The sequence below is a fragment of the Helicoverpa zea genome, chromosome 27, assembly GCF_022581195.2.
Source record: "Helicoverpa zea isolate HzStark_Cry1AcR chromosome 27, ilHelZeax1.1, whole genome shotgun sequence".
Lineage (NCBI taxonomy): Eukaryota > Metazoa > Arthropoda > Insecta > Lepidoptera > Noctuidae > Helicoverpa > Helicoverpa zea.
The window spans coordinates 6,632,753-6,652,216 of NC_061478.1; the positions used below are offsets into that span (position 1 = coordinate 6,632,753).

The 19,464-nt window shown below is 37.4% G+C and overlaps 2 protein-coding genes across 2 annotated transcripts; one reads left to right on the forward strand and one right to left on the reverse strand.

Annotated features, from left to right (window-relative positions):
* The first annotated feature begins 472 nt into the window (after positions 1-472).
* On the forward strand, positions 473-4,841 carry LOC124643354 (testis-expressed protein 9-like). Its single transcript, XM_047182317.1, has 6 exons — positions 473-698; positions 1,179-1,548; positions 1,956-2,053; positions 2,484-2,624; positions 3,071-3,238; positions 4,616-4,841. The coding sequence occupies exons 1-6, from the start codon at positions 594-596 to the stop codon at positions 4,826-4,828; spliced, it is 1,095 nt and encodes a 364-aa protein (XP_047038273.1). The 5' UTR covers positions 473-593; the 3' UTR covers positions 4,829-4,841.
* Positions 4,842-5,861: 1,020 nt separating this feature from the next.
* Positions 5,862-9,328, reverse strand: LOC124643405. The gene is made up of 2 exons (XM_047182394.1): positions 9,082-9,328; positions 5,862-6,035 (listed from the first exon to the last, which is right to left on the reverse strand). The coding sequence occupies exons 1-2, from the start codon at positions 9,265-9,267 to the stop codon at positions 5,877-5,879; spliced, it is 345 nt and encodes a 114-aa protein (XP_047038350.1). The 5' UTR covers positions 9,268-9,328; the 3' UTR covers positions 5,862-5,876.
* Between the last annotated feature and the right edge of the window lie 10,136 nt (positions 9,329-19,464).

The following is a 19,464-nucleotide window of genomic DNA, read 5'->3' on the forward strand; positions in this document are numbered from 1 at the left end:
TTTCAGTGGGTCATGATTTTCGAACCAGAGATGGTCGGATTTTCTCAATCTCAATCATATGGGAAACAAAGCAATGTGTCAACAAGTATATGTATGTGTGTGTGCATGTAACAAAGAAAACGTATTGACAATACGAGGGGCCATCCTGATTGGCTGGCGCACAGCTGTTTTTGACACAAGGGATAGTTGTGTTAATTCTTACGCAACAACACTAGATGGCAGCATATTCTGATTAACACCAAACAATACAGCTTTTTAACAGTTTATTTATCATTTCAACAATTAATAACTTATTTAAATAACTTCAAATACATATGAGAATACTATGTATCTTTATAACTAAACTATATTCAAATAAAAAGTACGAAACTTGAGTTCATTTATGAAAGAGAGTACTTTGTTTGATCAAATGCATCACGTAACCATAGCAACCGAGTTTATTTGATGACATTATAACTCGACTAAATTCGAAAGGTGTTTTTGTCATTACAAAACAAAATATATTGACGACTTCTTAAAATGCTAGGAGTATTTAAATGTTTGCTGTCACTATACAAAAACCTTATCGTTCAAGTTAAAAATAAAATAATAAAATGGATTCTATAGACTTGTTAGCTCGTGAGGATGAGTTCAAGAAACTCAACAAACAACTTGAGAAGAAAACAGAAAGTTTAATGAAAGAAATTGAAAATGCTATGGTAGGTTATCCTGATATTTTTTTTTAACTTGTTGATCTTGAGTTAACAAGTCTTTTCGTGATTTATAATGCTTTTTTTTATATTGAATAGTCTTTTATGGATAAAACTACTGCTTACCGAATAAGTTACCAACTTTTTCTTTTAGCATAATTCTTAATAAATGTCGGTTTTTAATTATATTAGAATTGCTTGCTTAGCAACCTCTTTAACTACAGAATGGACACTTATTGTCATCATCACCTCTGCCATTCACTGCTGAACATAGGCCTCCCCCATTCTTCTTCTTCTTCTTAGCGTTTATCCCGTCTTGTGACGGCATAAACATAGGCCTCCCCCATTGAGTTTTAAAAGGACTGATTCCTATTTTTTTTTCTTTTCCATAGACAAGGTTCATTTTGCTTAGGTATCAACTCTTTATATCATAACGTAACATTATTTTCCCAATGCAAATAGTATAATCATTTCTTTTCTTAATTTCAGCAAAAACAAGATTTCTTCGCGGAATTCTCACCGAACTTAACGTTATCACCTGTGCATACAATAAAAAAACATAGCTGTGAATCCAATAGGCCAAGGCCACTTTCACCTCCACCGCCCAAATCTATACTGAAGAAGAAAAAACTTTTTCAATCTCCTGCCTTAAACCAATTGAGCGCGAAACTTGAAAATGGATCGCAGAACTCTGATAGTACCACAAACAAGGAGGTGGAAGTAAAGAGTTTGAATGTATGTAACTGTTGTGCCAATGATAAGCAAAGAGGTAGTAGGGTTGGTGCGGACGAGGAGTTTTTATATGCATTTGTGTCTGTTAATGTTAAAGATAATGTGCTGCCACAGTCTTTTTTGAAAGGTAATTTTGTGTGAATATTTTTACTCACTTTTTTACATTAAAAGTTCTAAAATTCAAATCTCATCAAAATCATTTATGTAGTAACTATTTGTTTCAAAGTGTACTGCAGGTAGAAAATGGATCAGCAATATTACTTACTTACTTGCTTATTTTATCATTGCATTTTGAGTTGTTCAAACAAAATCATCATCTACCTAGCCTTTTCCCAACTATGCATTGGTTCAATTAGTTAGCTTCCAGTTCAACTGGACACTGCTGAGTACCAGTTGTTGAAACAAAATAATAATATTTTTTTATTAAAGGTATCAAGGTCTTTTTGGCTCCCCAAAACACTATCCACAAAAACTAGTCTATTTTTCATGAGTTTTAAAGATATTTTAAATTCTAACAATGTGTTATTTTTTCAGACAGACCAACTGTAGAAAATGTATGCAAATTCCTGTCTTCGAAGGTGAAATTGATGCAGGAGCAAATAGATAGACTACAGGGAATGCTAGATAAAAGAGTATGGTCATCATTTAGTTTTGAAACAATACATTTGTATTTTTTTTATGTCAATCAACGCCATCTTTTGATGGAAATAGTAAAGTGATTAGTGGTGTAACTTTTGCATCAGCTTCTTTTGTAGTTAAAAATGTGTTTGAATAAATATTAAACCCCTTTTTAAATCTATTGTCTCTTTCACAATCCTGAAACACAAAAACGGCTATTTTCTATTCTGGTACAGTACATACTTCCGTTGGAATACGGACGAGAAATCTTGCCACACTATGTAGGTATTCTCCAAGTCATTTCATTCTCGTAAGTACACCCAAACTTGTATTTCTTTTAAATTGTAAACCGTCTCCATATCAGCGCAAAAAATACTAGGCTTTGGTGCTAATGATAATGAAATCTTTTGAACAATAAATTATTCTTATTTTTTTATGTTTCAGGCGTCACAATGCGACGGCCATTTGCGACAGTTAGCCGAGCTAGAAGGAGAGCGAATGAGTCTGATGACCAAAACTAACAATATGAAAGCGATCACTGCTGATATTAAAGCCAAGAATATGCTGTTAGATGCTAAACTTAATGTAAGCATGACCCTAGAAGTATGATCAATCGAATATGGGCTTGGAAAAGTAATTTATCAAGTTTTTGACTTTATATTGTCGGAAATTATTTTAATTTGTCTAAAAAACGTAGTATGAAATAATGCATATATACACTATGCAGAGTTATTGAAAAAGAGGGTAATTACTGACCCGTAAAATATTTCCCTGAGTTTAAAAGTAACACGAGAAGAATTTTTAATCCATTTCTTCACCAAATTTTATTCAAACTGTCTTGAAACTTATTATTACTTTGCGTTAATTTCTTTTTCTATAATTACAATTTTCTTTTTCATTTTTTTTTTTTTGAATCTCAGAAACTGATGGACTGCTTTAAAAATTCTTTCACTGTTACTCTTTTTGCCAAGAAGTAACTTTTTATTTGGCTGCGCGGAATAGTAAATTAAATATTTCTCCCTATTTCTCAGGAAAAAGAGCGACAGTACAAAGAACAGCGGAACGAGACGGACAGACTATCGTGCGAGCTGAAGAGATGTCAGATAAAGTGTAACAGCGTGGAAGCCAAGAGCGCCGCACAGCAGGAGACTATTGACAACCTGAGGCAGCAGATTGATATACTTAAACGATCTGAAAAGGTAAATAATAATTATTGTACTAAATTAAAAATAAATTACTATTATAAAAAACTGCACCTACCACTGCTATTTGTCCACCACCCAAAGGTAGACTAGGAGAAATCGCCTAAGGCGTTAAGAGGACGAATTGGAAGTTTTCGCGCCAAGGATCTCAATTTTTCTCAGTAAATACAAAACGGATCAAAATACAACTTGGTTACCTGAAAGTTCATGATATAAACCTTATTTTGTTAGACTTCAAAACATGATTAGGTAACTTTTATAACAGAGAAAAATATATCAAACATACCTCTTTTTAAAAAGAGATTCACATATTATGGGCAAACGGGACCGATTTAAGGCGACGAATTGGTCAACAATAATTCCATAACTAGCACGCGCATCTAAGGCGCCAAAAGGGGTCGGAGCGTCTGAGCGTAAAGCATCTGAACTAAAAGTCGTAAGCGACAAAATGGTTTTGTAATTTTATTATTTTGAAATGATAATTTGATAAAAATTCCTTCTACAATTTTAAAGAGTATGTATATACTCAACTACTAAAAAAGTTAAGAGGCTTAAATCGGTCCCGTTTGACGTCTAACAAAATAAGGTTTATATCATGAACTTTCAGGTAACCAAGTTTTATTTTGATCCGTTTTGTATTTACTGAGAAAAATTGAGATCCTTGGCGCCAAAAATTCCAATTCGTCCTCTTAAGCCTCTTAACTTTTTTAGTAGTTGAGTATATACATAATCTTTAAAATTGTAGAAGGAATTTTTATCAAATTATCATTTCTAAATAATAAAATTACAAAACCATTTTGTCGCTTACGACTTTTAGTTATAAGCTAGCGCGCGTATTGTTATCCTCGCCCCGCTCAGACGCTCCGACCCCTTTTGGCGCCTTAGATGCGCGTGCCGGTTATGGAATTATTGTTTACCAATTCGTCGCCTTAAGTCTGCCATTGTACAAAATGTGCATAATGTATTGAATAAATACACCACCACATCCTGGGGAATTCTACCCGTACCCTTATTTCAGAATTAGAATATTTATTTGCTTAACATTATGTAGGTGTATTACATAAATAGCGAAGCCACGTACCTAAATAGCTTCATAGATAAATAAAGTAGCCACAGAAATAGACTAAGTATACCCTATGACATAATATATGTATTACACTTTTTATTGGTTGCCGTCACGCCCATCATCCATACTTGACCATGATTTGACCTGCTTGTGTGTTCGTGCGTGATTATCTTACGTTTGGCTGAACGTATTTTGATGAGGGTTTCAGCACATTATTTGTCTGATTTAGGAAAATGTTTCAGATATGTGTAAGGTGAGCTCTTTTTTAAGTACCTCTTTTTCACCATACAAACCTACTTAATTTTCAGGATTTCCGCGAATCCTCCCGCAGTCTGTCAGCGTCCCACCAGGGCGCCATCTCTCGGCTAGAGGCGCACATCAAACAGCTGAACACGCGCAGCGACCGACAGATGGCGCTGATCGACAACTTGAGGAGACAACACGTTCTGCTCACCACTGAGGCCGCTCTCAAGTGCTTGGAGAAGGACTACTGTGAATATTTGAATCAGGAGTTTGATTAAATGTTTTAAAATATTGCTATATTTTTATTTAAAAGTAGGTTTAACTTATATAAAACTTGTTCCTCTATACGTATATTACTTTAGAAGGGACTTTTTGCCCAGTTACTACAGTTTAATTATGCCAATTTACTAAAGAATTGATCACCGATTTTTTCAACACTTACGTATCCTCATTAATAATTGTAAATGAGAATCTGCATCTGTGTCTACGCGCACCGGCTGAATCCATTGAAATGAAATTTGCCACAGAGAAAGTTGGAAAGAGACGATTTTTTATCCGATCCCTCATGGAAAGCAGGTGAAACCATCTTCCCGAACTTTACTCCAAAGGCACTTTACAAACAATCTTCATCATCTTCCGAGCCTTTTCCCAATCATGTTGGGGTCGGCTTCCAGTCTAACCGGATTCAGCTGAGTACCAGTGCTTTACAAGAAGCGACTGCCTATCTGACCTCCTCAACCCAGTTACCCGGGCAACCCGATACCCCTGGCTAGACTGGTGTCAGACTTACTGGCTTCTGACTACCCGTAACGACTGCCAAGGATGTTCAATACCAGCCGGGACCTACAGTTTAACGTGCCATCCGAAACACAGCCAATGATGTCTAAGATATACTTAGAAAGTACATACAAACTTAGAAAAGTTGCATTGGTACTTGCCTGACCTGGGATCGAACTCGCGCCCTCACACTTGAGAGGTTGGTCCTTTAACCACTAGGCCACCACGACTTTACAAACAATCTTGCAAGGACTTTTTATGTACAGTAAGTACTGCCAAATATTATTTTATTTACATTGATTTTTAATGCATTTTATTTGTAAACTGAGCTTCTATATAATTACATTTATTTATTTATTTATCACAAAGTTACTTTGGCCCTACTGATAACTTAATCTAATTCGACATAGTACTTACAAAGACAATATAGGCAAAGACATTTGAAGCTAATATAAGCGTGTTAAAAAGTCATCAAGATTGCATATCCTTAATTAGTTAAATGCAAATGCAATAGGTAAAAAATAAAACTAAAACAACTCTCAAAATAATTTAATGATAGAAATAATCCTGCACATATATGCCTATATCATAGCTCAGTCCTCTGCCCCTCTCACTCTTCAGCCGAAGGTTGACATACGAGTAGCCCACTCCACCAGCCGTGATGTTGATAGACGCCTTACTGTGTAGAGTGTCAAGAGCTTGGATGCCCTGGAAGATGAGAAAATATATTATATTAGTACAGTTACTTGGGCAATACTGGGTAAACACAATACTCTTTTTTAGGGTTTCGTACTCAAAGGGTAAAACGGGACCCTATTGTTTTCGGTCCTCTGTCCGTCCGTCCGTCCGTCTGTCACCAGGCTGTATCTTATGATCCGTGATAGTTAGAGAGTTGAAATTTTCACAGGTAATGTATTTTTGTTGCCGCTATAACAACAAATAGTTACTGAAAACTAGAAATAATAAATATTTTGGGGGGCTCCCATACAATAAAGTGATTTTTTTGCTCATTTTCTAAATAATGGTACGGAACCCTTCGTGCGCGCTTGGCTGGTTTTTTTTATGGGAAATCATCAAATGACGGCTCCCGCTGTGGGTTAGCAGCGTGAGGGCGTGTCAGACTCTTACTGACTAAAACCCATCAAGTTCCTTCTTAAGCCCTGTACCAAGGCCGTGGTAACTCTTTCGATCCAGCAGCCCTGGCAGGCCAAGGCAACCTTGGTTAGACTGGCTGTCAGACTTACTGGGGCCCGATTCTCCTAATTTTACTTAAGCGACATACGATTCACATTCGATTGCGATCCAATCACGACTCAATTAAGATTGAAGCGTATGTGGCATTCCGCTATTTTTTCTTTGAAATAAACGTTTTTATCCATTTCCGTCATTCAATAATGAATCATTTTGTCTGCAACTGATTTACGATTGCAATAATATATGATTGTAGAGCAAACTACCGTATAGACCAAAATAGCAGACCAATCGCAAACCAATCTTATGCCGTTGGAATACGATTGGTCTTATATTAGTAGCAGAATGCTCGATATGGTTAAAACTGGGGCCCGATTCTCCTAAGTTAATAATGTCAAAATCGAATAGAAATTGAATAGCAATATGATCGCAATAGCAGTTTTACACACAACAAACACGTTTTGTTAGCACCATGGTAAGTTATTATTTAACTTGTGTTATGGGAGTTAACACAACTAATAAACTACTTTTATTATGGCTACATGTATACATATTTATAAATACATAATACACAGACCGCAACTAACAAGCATGCTCATCACACAAATGTTGACTGTACCGGGAATCGAACCTGGGACTTCAAGTTCGGCAGGCATGGTAAATATTGCGCCAACTGGGTTGGCAATCTCAAATCGAAGTCAAAATACTATCTCTAGTAAGAAAATTAACATCATGGTTAAAGTTAGAGATGGCTGGAGCGTACCACCTGCTTGGAACCCCATCATAGAAACTATTAAGTCCAAATACAAGCCAAGAACTACTAAACCTAAGGATACAGTGAGCTCGTTCTGCGTGAATCGGATTGTCAATATCAACAAGATGTAGGGTATAGTTATCGGCACGGATATTGAGCTCTCGGCGGAAGAGTGGGGATCGCTTTGCGCACTGTACACATAAGGCAATAAACCAATAAATCGCTTCTGCGCAGGTGAAGGTCAGGGCTCAATATCCGTGCCAATAACTATAGCTGTTTGTAACTATAATATCAAGACGACCAACACCTTAGTCTGCCCGAGACCATGGATGCTCGAAAACGAAGATCCGAAACGTCGGGATTAAATAATAATCTATACTATTATAAAGCTGAAGAGTTTGTTTGTTTGTTTGCTTGAACGCGCTAATCTCAGGAACCTGGTCCGATTTAAAAATTCTTTCAGTGTTAGATAGACCATTTATCGAGGAAGGCTATAGGCTACTTTTTATCCCGGTACGGGAAGTAGTTCCCACGGGTTGCGGGTGAAACCACTGGCAGAAGCTAGTATTAATATAACCGCGATAAAATCCGTAAAAGTACCTAGTCTAATTTAAATGTCTATTCGCCTAGGTAAGTGTCAGAAATCAAAATATCTATAGCCTTCTTCGAACACTGAAATACTTTTTCAAGTTCTAAAGGGATTAGCGCGTCCAATCAAACAAATTCTTCAACTTTATGATGTGAGAATAGAATAACTTAATTATGTCTACAAAATTGTTACAATTCATTCAAGTTTATCGCTTTTCAAGTACAAAGCAAGTTTATCATAGTGGTGACAAAGATTGTAGGGGTCACGGGCACTGTTTTGTGGAGTAAGTCAGTGTGTTCTAATAATTGGGCCGTTATTTTTTATTCGAACTAAAGTAGGTACATCCAAAAATAATTAATTAAATTTTTACGGTAAACAACTGAATTTATTTTTATGAAATTCTGTGTAGTAATACGAAGTGTTAACTTATTGTTTTTTTTTTATATTTGGGCTTGTGTAAAAAAATTGGACATGGAAAAAAATCCTGAAATAGTTGGATAGATTTTGACGGCCATCACGGGCAGATAGCTGATAATTATAAACAGGGAGTAACTTAGGTGCTTTCCACATAGAGAAATAATCTCTACAAGGTCCACATAGAAACCTTTCAAAAAGATAATAGTTACTTCAACTAAAGTAGCTCTTTGTGCAAAGTGTGTCCTTTTTCGTAGTCGTGGTGGCCTAGTGGGTAAAGAACCAACCTCTCAAGTGTGAGGGCGCGGGTTCGATTCCAGGTCAGGCAAGTACCAATGCAACTTTTCTAAGTTTGTATGTACTTTCTAAGTATATTTGTACCAATGACTGTGTTTCGGATGGCACGTTAAACTGTAGGTCCCGGCTGTCATTGAACATCCTTGGCAGTCGTTACGGGTAGTCAGAAGCCAGTAAGTCTGACACCAGTCTAACCAAGGGGTATTGGGTTGCCTGGGTAACTGGGTTGAGGAGGTCAGATAGGCAGTCACTTCTTGTAAAGCACTGGTACTCAGCTGAATCCGGTTAGACTGGAAGCTGACCCCAATATAGTTGGGAAAAAGGCTCGGAGGATGATGATGATGCAAAGTGTGTCCTTTTTATTTGGGTGCAAAAAGAAGTTCCCTTTGGAGGTGGGTGACACAGCTAGTCTAGATAGTTACACAATAAACACGTAACTAATAACTAAACATTTCAGAGGTATAGACACACACACATTAATAGTAGAGTTATAAACAAAACTGACTCACCTGTATCAACCGATTATCCGTCTGCGAATAGAAGAAATATTTCACCCTCTTCATAAACGGTATAGCATTATATTCTACCTTAGTCTGGTTAGCCAAAACAACTCTATTAGACACATTCCCTACTATCAAATGATCCGCGTAAACGGCCACGAGAAGACAAACTGTTAGGATGATTAAATACCTCATTCTGTTTCAAGTTGTTTGTACTTATAAGACGACTGAAGTCGGTCGGCGTGAGAGTGATTATGACGGTAAGATCATATGAGTTATCTGTGTTATTGTTGAACTGATTGGGTGCTGCAGTTATAGTGCGGTATCGGCAATATGTCATAACGCCCAACTAGTGTCATCTTTTGACGAAACCAGGAATTTAAAAAGTCGGAAATCGCCAGACCTCGTTGAGCAAGCATGGTGAATACTGCTCATACTTTCTCTGTATGAGAAGAGGCCCCTCATATCGTCTCCCGAGCCTCTTCCCAACTATATTGGGGTCGGCTTCCAGTCTCACCAAATATGTACAACTGAGTACCAGTGCTTTACAAGTAGTGACTGCCTGACCTCCTCAGCCCAGTTACCCGACAACCCGATACCCCTCTGTAATTCTGATTGCCAAACTTATTGGCTTCTGACTAGGTATCTGTAAAGATGTTACAGTTTGACAGTTTATCATGCTCTTCGAAACACAGTCATTGGTGTCCAAGATATGTTAGGCTACGGGATGATTAGCGGGTGTTATCGCGGCGCTGGTACATAAAGGGCTTCAGAAGGAACATAGTGGGTTGTAGTCTGTAAGAGTCTGGCACTCGAGGGGTCGGGTAGTCTCTTTTCAAGTCCAGACAATGACATAATATGAAATGCAATCAGCGACATGCCTAATAATTTTAATATAGGAAGTATGACTCAGACTTGTCTCTTAATATATAATGGCAAAGTTAAACAAGGAGTGCTAATAAAAATAACAAGATCAACAAATAAACTGATGTTTCGTCCTTCACAAGTTCTTTGATATAGGTACATAAATACTTTTTATGACATACAGCTATCAAGTATAATAATGTATAATATATATTATGGTCTATCTATGCTACTTATTTACCTACTAATAATATTATACCTTAACGCGAGTTTGTATGTATGGATGTTTGTTACTATTTCACGCAAAAAATGCTGAATGGATTTTGATGAGACTTGACAGCATACAAAAAGGCTACTTTTTGTCCATGTGTACTTAGTTTCCTCGAGTCTCTGGTGAAACCGCGGACGTAAGCGAGTAAGTACAAATTCTGACATAACCTTCGTCATTCTTCAAAATGACAAAAATTCAAACTCGGCCCACTACATAAGCCAGCAATTGTTTAAATTAATCTTATAAGACAACAGCATGCTGAATTAAACCTTATTACTTAAACAATAAAGTCTAAATTCTCGTAAATAGATTCTATACCGATAGTACGTCATTTGTATTAAAGGTTTGGCTTATTTTCATAATAATTATTATGCATTAGTATTGTTAACAATTAGTGTTGACTGAAACCTGATGACCCAAATATGTTTAGAAACAAGAGCTGTGTAACTCATCGATATCAGCCATTTATTATCCCGTTGCTGGGCTCAAGCCTCTTCTCATATAGAAAAGGGATGTTAATCCCCAAGCTTGATCAAGGTGGTGATTTCAGATTTTTAAGTATAGGTGTCCTTGTTATATTTTTCTTGACTTTTACTCAGTTGGTGTCCAAGGTAATAGGTACGTAAAAAGTACATATCCTCGAAAAGCTACATTTGTACTCGAGAGACTACTAATGCTATATTGTAAAAAGGTGATTTCATTCCATCTTTCTCTGTCTAGCCTCTTCCCAACTACGATGGGGTTAGCTTCCAGTCTAACCGGATGAGAATCAGTGTTTTATGTACTTCGACTGCCCATCTGACCGCCTCTACCCAGTTACTCAGGCTGCAAAAGATGTTCAAATGACATCCGGGACCCACCGATTTGTGGTGCCGTGTTTCGGAATACGGAAGAACTCGAACTCATGACAAGATGGTCACCCAACCACGGACCTTATAATATGAGTTAAATCTTAAAATAATACATAAGATTATCATTTACTCCTTTTTCTTATCAATTCTTATAAAGGGTTCAAAGGCCACTCATTCTAGCTAGTAAACTATGAGTCATTCATGGTTATCTGCTGAGTATTTTCTCAAAACAATTGCGTTTCAAGGAATTCCCTTGAATGTGGAACTGAAAATAAACATGAGAAATTAAAGCGTCATACCTAATTACAATTGTAGGCGTAATAGAATCTGTTTATTTTTCAAGATTCGGGACTTTCTGCAATCCAAACAAATGTATTTTCCAAGTAGTTTACTCCTTTAGTACATTACTCCTTGAGTAGCTCTGTTTATTCCAAGTTGTCTACGAGAAGTCAAAAGTCAAAATGTACGTATCTATATTCAAAATGTGCCTAGAAAATCCTGCTGCTTACGCGCGGGGAAATAAATGGCTAACTTAGGGAATACAAAGTTATTTCACATTATATAATATGCTCTATGTATAGCCGATAATATAATCAGTCTGAACGCCATTAAATTTATCCTAAAACAATCATTTTGAAACATGAAACATATTCGTAATCACCATTCTGTATGTCTTCCAACGGCAAAAGACCTTTATAAACACACTTCACACAAAAAAGGCGCAACCAAAAGTTCAAAAAACCTGACAACCTCTTTACCTTTCTAACCCAGCAACCATAGACCCGACATTCAAAGAAGTAAAACTTAGAACTGACATGCGAGAATGACAGAAAGAAAAACAATAGCAAATCGCACAGCGAACTTGGTTGTTATATTAAGTTTTATTTGTTAGTTCATCGACATTTACATGGTATCATGCAAGGAGCGAATTTTTTAATTAGTAGCCAATGTTATTTATCAATTTTTTATGGTAAGTTGTGACTTGGTATTTTCTTAGCTAGACAGACGTTGAGCCAACCTTAGACGGTCGACTCGCCGTTAGAGGCAGCTGCCCAGTGAATATTGCCCTAGAAAAACGCCAAAAAGACTGAGTTTTCTAAGACTGTTTTGTGGTAGATTTTGGTGAAACTTTGTGGGACTTAGAATGTATGTTTTAAGCAGTTGGACAGATGTAGAGGATAGTGCATTTAGCTAGAAATTTAGTAAAGGTGAACAGTGGTGTGGTGTCAAACTGACAAGTCTTAGGAACCGCTTTGAAAATGACAGTGTGATAACATCAAATGTGATCCTACTAGGGCTAGGCCGATGTGTTTAGCAGTAGTATTATCTGGATAGTTAAAGCCAATATTTGATATGAGTATGTAAAAGATTTTAGTAGTTTTATTCTGCTGTACATTTGATGCGAAATAATTTTGTAAGAGTGTTGCTGAAAGATGATTGACGCTGCATGTTTTTAATTTCATTTTTTTTGGAACTTACTGTTTATGAAATGGCAATTTTAACGAAGCTCCTAAATATGGACATGGTAAAAGAAATATCATCGGGAAGACGAATGTTTCGGATGTTACGTATTTCAAATTTAAGCTTTTAGAACAGATTCTTCAAAACATTACTATCGTGGCAGGAAGTTTATAGTTTGACCCACAAATATTAGATCAGTTTGTCTGTTTGTTTTCGTAGTTTGTGTGACTTGTGAGGAAATACCACTTATCAAATGAAACCAGTTTTTGACCCAACATAATGACCATGTAATACTATTGATCTTGATATAATAGATCTAAAAATATTTAAGAAACTAAGGCACTTCAAATTCCTATATAGAGATTTTATTTCCCCTAAATAAATATTGCAAGAAACAATTATAATATTCGGTTTAATATAAGTACAGTATTTGTTTCAGTTTATTATATCTGATGGTGCTTATCGACAGCCATACTATATCTAAAAGTATTGATAACGACGAAAAGGTAGATGACGTATTTGACTCCATTACCGATTTAGACCACACAAGGAACCCCAAGCTGAGGCGAGATAGGAACTTACACAAGTACAGGGCTGACTATAAGGATGAGTATGTGAGACCTGAATCCTTCAAGATAACAAAACTGTACGAAGAACCTGAAAGATCGTCAGAAAGAACAACAGCCAAAGCGACAACCGAACATGGAAAACATCACAAGTCAGCCAAGAGAAGAGTCGGCAGTTTCTGGAAAAAATTCAGAGGTAAAGATAAAAAGAACAAACTCGATGAAACTCAGAGGAAACGAAGAATACCAAAAAACAAGGAAATTGCAACGAAAGCTCCCTCTACCAAGGAATTTCGGAATCCCAGCCCAAGGAACAAAAGTAGACGAAAAAATGCAAATCCAGCACATAGAGGACAATCCAAAGCTAGGTTTGTTAAGAGAGATATTAGCGCAACCTACGGAGTACTCTTCACGCCCAGAAGAGCTCACGAACACACAACCACTTACAAACTCGAAATTGGAATCACATCTGAGGTAGATGATCAGACTAAAAAATCTACTAAATTAACCCTCAAACCTGTACCAGCAACAGCACCAGCATCACCAACATCACCAGCAGCCATAAGAGAGAAAGAGAAATCAGAAAAAAAAATGATAGATAAAATCACTGAAAGAGTAGCTGTTAAACAGGATAATCTAACAGGAATGATAGATAGCATGACTACTCAGATTGGTCGTCTCAAACAAATATACGGACTCGAGAGATTCGGTTCAACTACTGAGAAGACGAGAAAATTTGACAACGATAGATTTGATACGAGTCATTTGTATAATCCTTCTTCTACCGCGCAACCGACTGAAGCTGACTTTCCAGGCACTGCGCAAATAGAGCATTTACTAAATGATATAAAATCAAAGGCAATACAGATGGTTTCTGAACAGAATCCATTAGTAACCGATATAATAACAAACACAGTCACCGAGGCTACTTTTGAAGCCGATCCCCTCCTTACACATATTGCGATGACCGTTCCAGGGTATTACTTGAACACTTTTGTATCAATAAATGAGATCCTTAATGCAAATGAGAAAAGAACAGTCGGGACTACTGGAACTCCTTTAACGAGCGAGGTCTACCTTAATAGGTCAAAACCAGTTACAAATACAGAGTCACATTACATGGCCGCACGGTCTATCAAAGAGGACACGATGACCATCGCTCACAACGTTGAGGATATGCTTCAGAGAGAGCTCAAGAACATTTACAACAAAGTGAAGCATAAAGTATCGGCTGACTTTCGTAAAGAAGTACATAGAGCCAAGTCTACTATAAAGGAAGGGCTTTGTAAAATAAGTAGCAGGACTTGTTCGCCTAACACGACTACAACTAGTATTACAACTAAACCTACGACGACGACGAAGACTACGACTACAACTACAACGACGAAGCCATGCCATTGTAAAAACAACAGTTCGGACAAACCAAAATATAAAGAAGTAGAAACTACAGGACCAAGACACAATAGAGGAGATAATAAAGAAATAAAAGTGACCAACGACCTTTATTCAGCAGAACCAACGAACCCTACCCCAACATATGACGACTACATGATGTTGACGCTATATGAGGAAATGCTAGCAAAAACTCACGAAAACAATGTAAGGAAACTTCTTGCAACGTCCGAAACACCACTGAATTTGAAAAAAAGGAGAGAACATTACAGGTTATCGAAAAGGAACCCTGAGACTTTAACAGACGTGAAACTTAAAGAAGAAATTGCGAAGTTATATGATGATAATATGCCTGATTATGATTACATTGAACCTTCAGCGAACGTGAACTCGACGGCGCAGTCTTCTGCAGGACCTATGGACGTGAACATCGACAACCCAACTAGTAATATGGGCAACCTGCAACCAACGGAACCATCTGAACCGCCTTTCAAAGTAAGTGCTCCACCAAGCACGGACAACCAAAACCTTGGAGACACCAGTTTCGAAGGTTTAAGCAACAAGATATCGTACAACGACTTCGTGAACGGCTACAGACATTACTTGAAGTTCCAAAAGGAGCAGAACAATCAGAATTTTTCTGCTCTCGTCAAATATCAAGCACATAGACACCACAGTGTTGATGATATTGGCAAATATATACTTAATAAGATCCCACCACTACCTTCGAATAGAATGAAGAGGTTTTTCGATGATACGGATATAGATTACCAAGAGATTACGACGAAGAGTGACGATTCTTGGTTTCGGAAGCACTTTTACCTGTTTATCGACAATGGGCCTCCTAAGAAGTTTCATACATCTCAGACTGTTGAACTAAAGTCTGCTGCGGGTGAAACCACGGCATTTGTCACGGAACCCATGCCTAAGATTGTTCCTAAAAGTAATTTATTTATAAAGCTTGGTACTGAACCACCGCCTAAAGCCAAAGATACCTCTGAGATGAGTTTGGATGATCTAGCGAAGATTCTAGACTCTATTAAGACTAAACAGTCGGCCAGTCCATTTTATCGGGGTATGTTTATTATTCTGAATTATTATTATTTATTTTTAAGCGTTTTTTATAGAATTTGATAAAATTTTCCATAGCTTCTCGGAGTAAACCAACCAACATATACTTTTTTAAATAATATTAGTGTAGATTTATTTATTATTCCGCTTTGATTTACTTTTTTTCATTCTATTCGTAATATAATGAAACATTATAAACTTATTTAGAGAAAATACTTTTCAATATCTCTACACCCAAACTATTATCATGTAACACTATGACGATAACCATCCTATCTGAACAAAAAAAACATTAAAACAGAGAAGGGCAGCTACAATTTCCTAAACAGACTCTTGGTTATTACTTCTAGGACCTACAAAGGGGCAAAAAGACTCACTGGTGTCATCCCCACCCATCATCGGTACCGAAGATATCCCTAAAAACCTACCGCACAGCTTCATAGGAAAACTGTTCGGCGGGAAACGTCGACAAGCCCCAAGGAAGGCACCCACGACAGTATTCTACGATATATTCAACGAGAACACTGAAGAAAGAATGAAAAGAACGGTCACAAAGGATGACCTTGATGTCACTTTAATAGACGATTATATTACTAAACCTTTAGAAGATAAAGTGTCTACAGTTGCCACAGAAGTGTTTGCGGAACCTCCCAGTCTTCAACCACCAGTGAGAACAAGTCGCAGAGAAACAAATAAATATGGCTACGTTGATATAGATCTAGTTCCAAGACAAACGGCCGTCGTGAAACTCCGAGACGACTCCCGAAAGAGTAGATTCAAAAACTTTCTAAAAAAGTTTTCTTTAAAAAGGTTCAAACACAAGAAGAAACATGTGAAGCGATCTTACTACGACACGAATATAATGTACACCAGAAAAACAAGGTTCAATCCTATTAAAAAGCTCAAAGATATATTTAAGGTTAAGGCAGATGAGAAAGAGGAAAAGTCAGGTGGTTTCCGCTTGCCAACTCTAATGCCAGATTATGATATGATGACTTCTCATATAGATACGTTTAAGCCAGTGAAGTATGATAAGCCAATGACCATTGATGAGATGCAGAGACAGATACCGAATATCAGTGATGTTATCTACGATGCGATGACTTCTAAGACTAAGAAAACGACCCATGTTTCTTCGTACATGTATCGTTTGGACGAAAATGATAGGAATCTGCTGTACAATTACCATGTGCCGACGTCTGCGGGGCAACTCGGTCAGTCTATACTCGGTAAGTTCGATAGACCATTTATTTTTGTGTTGTAGTCCGTCTTATATGTACTATTATACTTGTCCACTTATACACATATACAATTTAGGTATGTTCTTGCATAAGTTTTATTGCTTTAAGAAACGTCGGACCTGCATTGTTTATTTATTTTGTCGCTGGGGAGTTGGTTCCACCACTTCTTCTTCCCAGTAAAAACACATAGGAAGTGGTGAAGGGCGGGCGTTTAAAAGGCTGTCCTTTGTAAATTTGAGCTTCAAAAAGTGCTGATTTTCAGCCTGCTTTGAATAAATGACTTTTTATCTTTTTTTTTATTCAGCTTTCAAAAAGTAGGTTAGTCCTAATTAAAGCGCAGACATTTTTGGTAAAATTTTCTCAGTTTTTAATCACATTTCGCTATATCTATTCCTATTTCATCATTCGGTAGGCGTCCGACCGGTCTGGCTGGCAGGAGGCATTCCGTTCACAGGATTGAGCGGCTTCCAAAAAGGTAAAATTATACTCAAAATCTTTGAACGAAATACTCAAAATTTAGAAGTAGTTGCAAAACACTGCATTTTGAAATTAACCTCGACCTTGGGAATACGTCTCCTATTGACCAGACCGTTCGTAGGGCTCCTACACACGGTGCCGGCGGCAGGGCCGCCGGGTAAGCCGCCAGCCAAGCCGCCGTGCACCCGGCGGCATAGAAAGCCGCCACCTTTGCCGCACAAAGAAGCCGCCGGCACGACCAACCAACCAAAAAAAAACGATTTTTTGCCGCTTGTATTGCCGGCGGCATAGCCGGTCGGCATGAAACTGGCGGCTTTGCCGCCGGCATGTGTGTAGTAGCCTGTAGCATCATGGTGCCCTATAGTTATGGTAAACTTTTGTTTATAAACATAGTTTCATCATTATCATAAACATATGCTGAATTGCTAATAACAATGAGTGTTACAGAGTTGATAATGCCAGTTGAGAAGTTCTCGGCCGACTCAACAATGGTTCTTATCAATAAGATCATCAGCTATAGAAATGTTTACCATGAATACAGGGCTTTACAGTTACTCCTTGCTACCCTTATAACTTCTTGTCACCCATCCTTTTATTTCGCATTTTGATAGCCCGATACCAAAATAATTTTAAAAAGGTGCATTATTTAAAACCGACCTATAGAAAAAAAGCATTCAGAATTTTAAAACTCCCAAGAATGACATAACATTTTCGTTCAACAGGCAAAGAAACAACATCTTTTACTAACGAAGCCACTACTACTACAACTTATACCCCTACCACTACTGTATTCAGAAAACCGGCTTACACCACTTCAACTCCCTACAAAACTAGTACGAGACACAAGTCACCTCCCAGCAACGTCATGACAGTCAATGTGAAAACGTTGAAGAAAGGACGCCCCACGTCATTCCGCACGACCACGAAACGAAAACCCGATGATACCACGACCTTAATGACTCTAGACGATATGAATTTCATCCTCAACAGAATACAGTCGAAATTACTGAAAACTATGAAACCATTCCAAAAAGTTCCCACTCCATGCTATAAGAGAGGAACGTTGAATTACAAGAAGAATCAGTACCACGTGAAACAACCCTTTGAGGAACTGACTATCAAGAGTAAACTGACGAGGATTGCCAAATTCCCAATTTCAAAACGACATTTCAAAACTCGACACGTTAATGCCGAACCTATCGTCAACGTAGCCAATGACTATGCGAGTTTCCATGATGAAACAGGATTCAGAGAACATGTACATCCATTGAATAGCAGGAACGCCCCTGCTGATAGAAGAAAACCACAAAATAATAGAAAAGTTACCCCAGCTGGTATGCAAAAATATCATTTCAACGAAAAGTGGAGGTATACTGATTACTTCAATGATTTGCTGATGTGGCATAACGATATACTCAATATGGATAAAGTTCCCAGTCCACTTTGGAAGAATATACTGAATAATATACAGCCTGATGGACACGATATGTACACGACTCCTAACATGAACAATCTATTGAAGGAACTCAATGATTTATCAGAGTTCTTGGGCAATGAACCACTGGATGCAAATAATCCTAACAATAAGAATATTGGTACGAATATTTCTATTAATCTAATGTCTAAAGAACCAAGAAATAATATACGAAGTTTACCTGATTTTGGTAAACAAGGGATTGCTAGAAGCGTGGCTATGAATGATAATACTTTGATGACAGGTAAAAACTACGTGATCCAAGGAGAGGCTAAATATTATCAATATAATCAACCGAAGACCTCTGGGCAACTAAACTCAAATCATCTTCTTAATAACCTGAATAAAGTGGATGTCTATAATAATAATAAATACAAAGCGTCTATGAAAAAACTTGGTAAGAATTGCATTTTATAAAGTTATTAATGTCAATCATGACTAAGTAGGTTTTTCATAGAATGGCTATTTTAAATTTAAGTAATTCATCATTTTAAGACGAAACATACAATTTTGTCTCTCTAAGGCACTTGTCTCACCGGCAACGATTAACGATTAACGAGTAACGAGTAGAGCTAGAACTAGAAACGAGTTAGCAAGACGCGGGGAGCGAGTGCGTAGTTCCGATATTTGTGTAGCTCGGCTATAAGCGAGTGTGCGAGTGAGGCGGGCGATTACTCGCATCACTCGCTCGCTAGATACGCACTGTAGAGAAATGACCACTGGT

Bases quoted from the DNA above. Each gene is read 5' to 3' on its own strand.
- LOC124643405 (XM_047182394.1), bottom strand. From the start codon at position 9,267: ATGAGGTATTTAATCATCCTAACAGTTTGTCTTCTCGTGGCCGTTTAC. The intron at 6,036-9,081 runs GTGAGTCAGTTT...CTCATCTTCCAG, and splicing joins CGGATAATCGGTTGATACAG to GGCATCCAAGCTCTTGACAC.
- LOC124643354 (XM_047182317.1), top strand. From the start codon at position 594: ATGGATTCTATAGACTTGTTAGCTCGTGAGGATGAGTTCAAGAAACTC. The intron at 699-1,178 runs GTAGGTTATCCT...TCTTAATTTCAG, and splicing joins AAGAAATTGAAAATGCTATG to CAAAAACAAGATTTCTTCGC. The intron at 2,625-3,070 runs GTAAGCATGACC...CCTATTTCTCAG, and splicing joins TGTTAGATGCTAAACTTAAT to GAAAAAGAGCGACAGTACAA.